The sequence below is a fragment of the Lottia gigantea genome, assembly GCF_000327385.1.
Source record: "Lottia gigantea unplaced genomic scaffold LOTGIsca_331, whole genome shotgun sequence".
Taxonomy (NCBI): domain Eukaryota; kingdom Metazoa; phylum Mollusca; class Gastropoda; family Lottiidae; genus Lottia; species Lottia gigantea.
Window position 1 is genome coordinate 61,588 of NW_008709117.1, and position 9,237 is coordinate 70,824.

The window sequence follows — 9,237 nt, forward strand, 5'->3', positions numbered from 1 at the left end:
ATCGTCAAACATTACACTGAAAATTTTGAAGAAAAAAACATACATGTATTTCTTAATAATAATTAATTAATTAATTAAATCGGTTGAAACATCCATCAACCCCAAAACAATCCATGTGTGGAGTAAATGATATACCCAAGGAGAAAGGGTGTAAACACACATGAATGTCGGTCATTTTACAGCAAGTTAAAAAGTTTTTTGAATTTTTTCCATATTGTCAAGAAAATTGGAATATCAGTACGATTTTGAGGCTGTCTTCCAATTCTCATAAAAATAATGGGAAAAATTAAAAAGACTTTTTACTTTGCTCAAACAATAACATATAATGAACGAACTGATCAAGTTCGTTTGTATGTGGAATTCTGCCTATTCATTGAAGTGAATTTGATTAAAACAGATCTGATAATATTAGAATGCCTTTGAGTTTATAAATATGTTAACATACGCACACATTATCATTTTGAAATTTGTTTATATAGAAGACAATTTTCGGTCAAAATGTGGACATATATTTCTGTTGAAATTTTTAAGAGGGAAGTGTGATTCTTACGAAAAATTATATATTTATCAACGCAAAGTCATTCTATCAGATTATCAATACTGTTTCGAAGCGTACAATCAAATCTACCTTACTAAAATTGACAAAATTCGATATACCAACGAACGAACTTTCTCAGACAATAGAAGGGAAGTGTTTATTTCAAATGTAAAATTCTCAAACCCCAAAAATTGCACAATTTTCTTCAAAAGTTTCCTGTAATATCGTCCAACATTACAGACTGAAAATTCTAAAAAAGGTTATTTCTATCCACCCGAAGACAGTCGAAAAACACAGTTTCCTCCAAGACATTAAACATAAAAATGTACCACAATGCACACTGAAAAGTTTGATAAAAAAAAACATATTTCTTAATAATAATTTTCTTCATCGGTTTAAATGTTCTTCCAACCACAGACAATCCACGTGTGAGAAATGTGTACCCTAGGGTAAGAATTGTTGTTTCCATAGACTTTGCACTTGGGACAAAACACATTTGCTCGCCCTTTCATATGTTAATGAATTTATATGTAATAATATATCAAGGAAAGGGAAGAATAAATAAGATATAAACAGGGTTTCAATAGCCCCTTAAACAAATAGGACTTCAATCGCCTGCTATGTTATGTTTCCTAAACCCAAAGTTATCCCGATAGATATATTCCAATATTATTGTAAAAAAATTTTAATTACTGCAAATTTCATCCAATTAGATGATAACTAGAAGAAAACAAATAGGTTTTTATTCGATTTACCCTGAAAATCCAATATTTTAGGCAATCACAGAAAAAATGTGGACAGAGGTTCACTCATGTTACGGTAATCCCGATTGCATCATTCGAGTTTTCTCGGATATTTTGGCAAGGACCTCTGTCTTGAATACACGGGCGAGCTTTTTAATCTAATTGCGAAAAATATCACTAATCCCGATTACAAAACTCGGGAGTTCTCGGACATTTTTGCACAGACCTCTGTCTTGAATACATGGTCGAGTTTTCCAATCTGTTTGCGGAAAAAAATTAGTGACCCCGATTACACTACTCGTGATTTCTTGGGAAGTTTTGTATTGACGAGAGAGCCTCTGTGTTGAATTAAGGGACGAGCTCATTATCACTATTCGTGGAAAACAACAGAAAATCCCGATTACATAAAGACTTCAGAACACAATCATTTTGACGTGCTTAAAAAGAGTTCAGTGCCTTTAATTACTAATTCACCTTGTTCCGTTCAAACAGTCTTTTGCGCTCTGTCTTGTGCAGTTTCTGCAAGTCTTTCAGAACTTTCAGAACTGTAAAATCAAATTTCCACATACCGCTTTTAAATAGGTTAAAGTAGGACGTAAAACTTCTTCAATTAAATTTTTTAAGTTTTTAATAGGTTACAATACATTCCCATTTTATTTGGTCGTGAGCACTAAAACAAGCCTTTTCTACCTTCTAGAAATATCCGATTTTAATTTAACTCTGAACATATACTTTAACTACTTTAAACTATATCGAATTTTAATGGAACTATATAAAAGAAAAGATTTCATGTACAGGCCGTATTCGTCAATCATCTGTTATATAAAAACACAATTTCTCATTAGAGAGACCAAACACAAACAGTAGCGACTCCGATCTCCTAGAACGTGGGGTAAAAGCAGGAGGGGGGTTGGGGGCTGACTCTTGGGATTGAAATTCCAAGCCGGGGGATCTAAGGGGTAAATTCCACACCCCTAGAAAAAAAAAGACTGAGGGCGATTGGCGAATGTCACGAAATAACACATTTGTTAGAAACGAAGTGGGTGTGCAATAGGGGAAACAAACTTTTTTTGTGGATGGTCGGTTGCTCTATCCACCCCGCTTCCGACTTAAATACTCATGAATCATCAAAACTACAACTACTCAGGCGCATTAATTGATATACATAATATGTTATACACGTATTACAATCCATTTATAGAAATAGAAATGTTAGAACAGAACCTTTAAAAAACACGCGATCTTCAGACAACTGACCTATTTTCGACGTGCGTTCCTATATAAGATGGACAAATAGAATTCTCATGCCTGCACTTCGAAACGAGTCCTTTCCTTTTATATGTAGCTTCGATTGCAACCACGAGTGTATTTTGGGTTGTGATTAAAAAGATTTGATCTAAATTGTCGGTTTAAAGGTTTGATTATAGGCCGAGAACTCTAAGGTTCGTTGAATCCTACTGTTAGACATAAAAATATAATTAACAGTATATAGTTGCGATAATTCTGAATAGTTTAGGGCTAAATTCAGTTTGGTAAGCACCCTAAAAATTATGAAATTCGGGTCAACATAAAAAATTAATTGAATTTATATATCACAATGTCACAAATTTGGAGTAAAAAAAAAATGATATAATTTTGTTTAATTTTAAGGTGCTGCAAATTTAAGGCGATCACCATAAAGTTTGAAGAAAATCAGTTTTTGATAAGTTTTACGTGGTTAAACTATGATTTTAGGCAATTACAGTAAAAATGTGGATAGAGGTTCAGTCGGTTTACGGTAATCCCGATTACATCATTCGGGTTTTCTTGGCAATTTTTGGGAAAACCTCTGTCTTGAATTGACGAGTCTGCCTATCCAATAACGGAAAATATCAGTAATCCCGATTGAAATTACTCGGGATTTCTCGGTAATTTTCGGAAGGACCTCTCTCTTGAATATATGATCGAGCTTTCCAATCCGTTTGCGGAAAATATCAATAGTCCCGATTACAACATTCGGGATTTCTTGGAAAGAATTGTATTGCTGCTCAGAACTCTGTCTTGAATTAAGTGATGAACTCATAATTACTGTTCGCGGAAAATACCAGAAAATCCCGATTACATGAAGGCTCCAGAACACAACTAAATAAATCATTTTGACCTTCTTAAATAGAGTTTCGTGCCTTTAATGACAATTCCATGTATCTCACTTTGTTCGAATCACAAAGGTGTTGTATTCAGCCCTTTGCACCCTATCTAGTGCAATTACTGCAAGTCTTTCGGAATTTGCCAGACGTACACTGTGAAGTGCCCTTTCTAACGGAAATAAACCTTGTCATTTTTAGAACTGTAAGCGTCCAACATGTCGACAAAAAGACGTGAACTATTGAGGATTTGTGCAGTTAATAAAAAATCTGAGGTACTCGGAATACAGGTTTTAGCGCTGTAGTGATCATAAAGAATTATAGAATCAGAAAAGTGTTACGTTTATCGTGCAAAGTCTTGATATTTTAATTTAAATTTCACATAAGCTAGTAAAAACAATCTGTAATCAAATTACCCCTCGATCCAACCTTTACCAACTGACATAGGACATCTCCTCTAATTCAAATTTGGCTTTATTGACACCATAATTGCAAAGAGTATGACCAAAATAATTTAGTTTTTATCATAATGATAGGTCTTTTTCAACTGAACAGTAGCCCCCACCCGAAGGTTTCATCTCGACCTATGCCGGTTAGTGAGTAAGTACGTGTCTGGATGTAACTTTGCATTCACGGAACTGTAGTATTTTCATCTCGTTTTCTATTACGTTGATTTATCATTCGATGGATTGACCTATCTTTTTATTCTTATAAAAACAGTACTACAAAGTTGTTAGTTGTGTTACTGTATAGATAGTCCGAGATGTCATAATTATATCAAAGGTTCCTACTCGAAACTGTTCAAATGAAACGACTTTAGCTTATTCGCTTATTATTATTATATTATTATAACAGTATATAGTTGTGATAATTCTGAATAGTTTAGGGCTAAATTTTAAATATTATGAAATTCGGATAATGAGCGACACACAATATTAGTCTTGATTACGGATTACATTGTTATTAAAATCATACCCCTTTGACCACGTGTTGATTCTTTTGATCAACGCTGCAAGTGCCAGATGAAGAAAGTGATGTGAATTTCATTTTGTTACAGAACGAATTCTGTGTATTTAACGTTAGAAAAGCAGTTTTAATAACGGTGAGATATTGAAAACATCTCTGAACCTTTTTGAGACTTTTGTCTAATAATATTTCTCTTGAATTCATTCACTATTATAGCAAATTCAGTAACATTTTCAATTTCATAAATGTATAGTCCGAAATATTCTGAACTTCTTCATGCATAGTCCTACTTTTCCCAATTGTTGTCATTTCAGTTTCATTCATTCAGTCACTCATACAGTCATTCATTTTATCATCCACTCATTCTAACTGTTATTTTACTCCATTCATTCATTCATTTATTTATTCAATCGGATTTTTGTACCTAAATAAAGTGCCACCAAGTGAAGTAAGCCATTGTCAATGCGAGTCGAGACTTTGCGCTGCATCTTCACAACGTCAAGCTCTTAATAATTGTTTTAAAGATTGGTGCTGTGAGCCCTCTTTGATAATTCTGTTCCCCTACACTTTTTTATAGGACAGTAGGCCACATCATTGTGAACTTTTCTTTTGGAAGAAACCCACCTAAATAGAATGATAGAAGCTCTTTTTAATTCATTATCATGAAGTTCAACTTCAGTGATGTTGTTGGTGATGAAGGTGTAATTGTGTGGTTTTGAAAGAAAAGTCAGGAAAGTCAGGAAAAACTACTTACCAATAGGCAAGTTATGTTATGTTTTTGACATTAAACTATGTTCCTTGTCAGTGACTTTAGAAAGAGCGTCTAGTTGATCGGATGAATCCCGTATGATGCAGGATTTGTGCAGTCCCGTTCCCTATTTTAAGGATATAAATCGAAAAATCGATGGCACTGTCATGGCAAAAACACTTCTGTTGCGAATTGCAGTATTACTATAAAATTTATTTTATTATATTTCATTTTTGTGGTGATATGGAGTGGATTTTTGAAACTGTATGTTTTAAAGAAATTAAGTTAACCGAATGTCACATTTTACAGAAGGTAAGCCAACTACACATATCTATACTTTTGAAGTTCTTCCAAAAGCATTTGTCTTTGAGTGCAGTATTACCATTACAATATATTTTATTTCATTTCATTTTTGCGGTGATATGTAATGGATATTTGAAACTATATGTTTTAAAGAAATTAAGTCTACTGAATGTCGCAGTTTTATAGAAGGTAAGCCAACTACAAACATATCTAGACTTTCGAAGTACTTCCAAAAGAATTTGTCTTTGAATGTTTTTTTTTACCACAGTCCCTATCTAATGACTTAAACCAATCATAGCATGCCCCATGGAACCCGTTTTTGATATATATGACAAAACATTGATGTTGCGAAGTGCAGTATGACCATTAAAATATATTTTGTTTTATTTCATTTTTGCGGTGATATGGAATAGATGACTGTATGTTTTAAAGAAATTATGTTTACTGAATGTCGAAGTTTTACAGAAGGTAAGCCAACTACACACATAGATCTATGCTTTTGAGGTATTTCCAAAAGCATTTGTCTTTGAATGTTTTTTTTCTACGACAGTCTAATGACATCAACCATTTTTGATACATATTATAACAAAAGCTGGAATTTGCTAATTTGTGGGGATATACACAATGGGAAGACACTTGCTTTTACACCCAGGACTATATTGTCCTGCAAATCTGCAATAGAATTAGCTGCTCTTTGGGCCATCACAAATTAGCTTACATTTTGGCCATCACATGACAAGATAGGCTTTCGTACACACGTACACGACGCATACCAGCTCTACATGCTATGATTTTTACAGATTTTTTATTTGTACCCACATTATCATTCATCTATGAAAGCTGTGATGGGTGTATATAAAATGTGTTACCTCTCGACATTTAACACACTAATGTCTAATGTTTGGTATTGAATGGTTTTGTAGATGATGGTTAAAAAGAATAGTTATAGAGAATAGTTAAGAAGAGTAGTTATAGATACTGGTGACGAAGAATAGTTATAGATAATGGTTTAGAAGAATATTTATAGTTGATAGTTTACAAAAAATAGTTATAGATGATGGTTTAGAAGAATGGTTATAGATAATGGTTACGAAGAATAGTTATATTTAATGGTTTAAACGAATAGTTATAGTTAATGGTTTACACGAATAGATATGGTTAATGGTTTACATGAATAGTTATATTTAATGGTTTAGAAGAATGGTTATTGTTAATGGTTAAGAAGAATAGTTATAGATGATGGTTTAGAAGAATAGTTATAGTTAACGGTTAAGAGGAATAATTATAAACAACGATTCAAAAGGATTAATGTATGTAATGGTTAAGTTAGATGGTAAGCGAGTTTTGTTTTAGACTAATGAAGCGTTTTGTTTCTTGTTTGCAGGTTAAAGTGGAACAGAAGATGAAAATTACATTTCATATTATACTGACTTTATCTGATACAAAACACAAACATACATTCTATACGTAGCTACCCCTAAACAATGGCGGAGCCCCCTCCTCTTGGCTTCGCCCCTGTCTCTTAAATATATGTAATGGTTCTCAAATGCTAGATGGTTATTACCAGACTGTTTTATTGTCATTTTGAGATATTTCTTATTATTTTATATTGAAAGGCCTTGACCAACTATCAGATTCGGGTCTTGTAAATTTGTTGTGATTTTTGTCTTTTGGAAGATTATGGTGAATAAGATGTTTGTTAAGATTTCCTTGTATTTTCTAATGAGTTCTTTTGTAACTAGCTGCTTTCAACTAAAACCTTATTTCTATTCCAAGAGTACTGCAATTTTAAGTAAGATTTATTGGCGTTTGATTGTGAAGTATTGTAAACCGTGTAATTTGCCATGCATAGACTAATGGTGAATGCGATTTTTGGTTAGATTTCCGTGTATTTTCTAATGAATTCTTTTGTGACTTGCTGCTTTAGACTAAAACCTTATTTCTATTCCAAGAGTGCTACAATTTAAGTAAGATTCATTGGCGTTTGATTGTGAAGTATTGTAAACCGTTCCATTTGTCATGCATAGACTTGTTCGCACGTTTGTTATGTCCATACAACTGTGAAATATCTTGGTATGGTATATCAAACAGTCAATCTAAATGTACAATATTGTATTACTCTGTGGTATACCCTGAGATGTCTGGTAGATGTCCTTTGGCTTACATGTTAGTTGTTTAAAGAGTTTTAAAGACTCCCATTTTGAATCGAGAAAACTATTCTCAAGGAAATATCCCACATTTTTAATTGATTGACAATTGAACATATTCTAATATGTGTAAATATTTGCGCATTTCAATATCAGATATTGCTATCAAGTATTTCTATGCTCCTCTATAAACGAATGGAAACATTCAAAATACCAAGTCTACCTAGAAGAGACGTTTGATACATCAACAAGTAACTAATTTTTTTCCTGGCAGGCTAAATAGTTATTGAAACTGCAATATTCAATATCACTTTCATATACATTACCACATCAGTTGTAGGCAATCAACCCCCATATCTAAACTAAAAACTAACTGTCCTGGTGAGGATAGTGTATCGGAAAATCATGCCAACAGCATAAGACTAGTTCGGATATGAGTCAATTATGCGAAGTTCATACTGCACAAAAAACTAATGTTTGACGTTATCATTATTTGTATTTGTCATAAAAGCTACTAATGATCACATTTAATTTATTTTGCAGCGAATTCTAATTTTTTCATTCTATGAATCCTGTCTGAAATCTCAATATTTGAGTCGGTTTAATATATGTGTCTGTATGAATTATACATCTGGTTATTAACAACCTTATTTACTACAGCATGTCAAAATGTTATACATTGTAATAACCCTGTTTCGTTTAAAGAGACAATAATTTAAATGGGTATATTAAAAATCACGAGAATCGAGCTTATCAGATTTACAATTCCAAAACTCCCATTTGAAAATATTGACATTATCAATATTAAATATTAATTCATAGAAACATTAATAGATATTAATAACTAACCAATAGATAGATAGATACTAAAATAACTCAACCAAAAAGAGAAAAAAAAAACACGGCCTCAAGTAGCCCTTTAAATCAAACAATTTTATGGTCTTAATATTTAAATAAACATTAACTATGAAAACTGATATTATTTATCCATTTTACAGGGCGCTAAACAAATCAATGTAAAATTTTATCAGCTGATGGGGCCGCGTGACATAATTCAATGTATTGTCTATGGAAATAAATCCATGTTCTGACCTAATTTGGACTTAAAAAAAAAAAAAAAAAAAAAAAAAAAAAAATTATTTTCTGATCTATGGCAGATATTTGAGTTCTGTTTTTTCTGACATGTCCAGATAGTCCAACTGAATATTGGTGCAAAATTTCAGCATGGTAGCTTTGTAAGTTTTCACGCAAAAAATTTATTTGTCATTGAGCACTTCTTGTGCACCAATATGCAGACTGCATATAGCTAGTTTGAAAACTTACAGATTTTGATTTGATTTCTTGTGTTTTTTGAAGTCCTTGGGGTCTAATTAGTAGGAAAAGATCAAAACTTGAGCCAAAAGTTTGTATTTGAAAAAGTTGTCCATAGGCCATATTTGCCTCTATGGCCAATATGCATTCAAAATGTAAAAAATTATTTTCTGATCTATGGCAGATATTTGAGTTCTGTTTTTTCTGACATGTCCAGATAGTCCAACTGCATATTGGTGCAAAATTTCAGCCTGGTAGCTTTGTAAGTTTTCACGCAAAAAATTTATTTGTCATTGAGCACTTCTTGTGCACCAATATGCAGACTGCATATAGCTAGTTGAAAACTTACAGATTTGAT

General features: G+C 32.6%; 1 protein-coding gene across 1 annotated transcript in view; it reads left to right on the plus strand.

The window, feature by feature from the left end:
* Window positions 1–3,622: 3,622 nt before the first annotated feature.
* Window positions 3,623–9,237, plus strand: part of LOTGIDRAFT_175651 (hypothetical protein) — a gene marked incomplete at both ends in the record, with an annotated part of 6,202 nt that continues 587 nt past the window's right edge. The window contains 4 exons of the mRNA XM_009058354.1: window positions 3,623–3,679; window positions 4,462–4,506; window positions 5,428–5,430; window positions 5,854–5,889. Coding sequence (XP_009056602.1) covers window positions 3,623–3,679; window positions 4,462–4,506; window positions 5,428–5,430; window positions 5,854–5,889 — 141 coding nt within the window. The remainder of the gene's footprint in view (window positions 3,680–4,461; window positions 4,507–5,427; window positions 5,431–5,853; window positions 5,890–9,237) is intronic.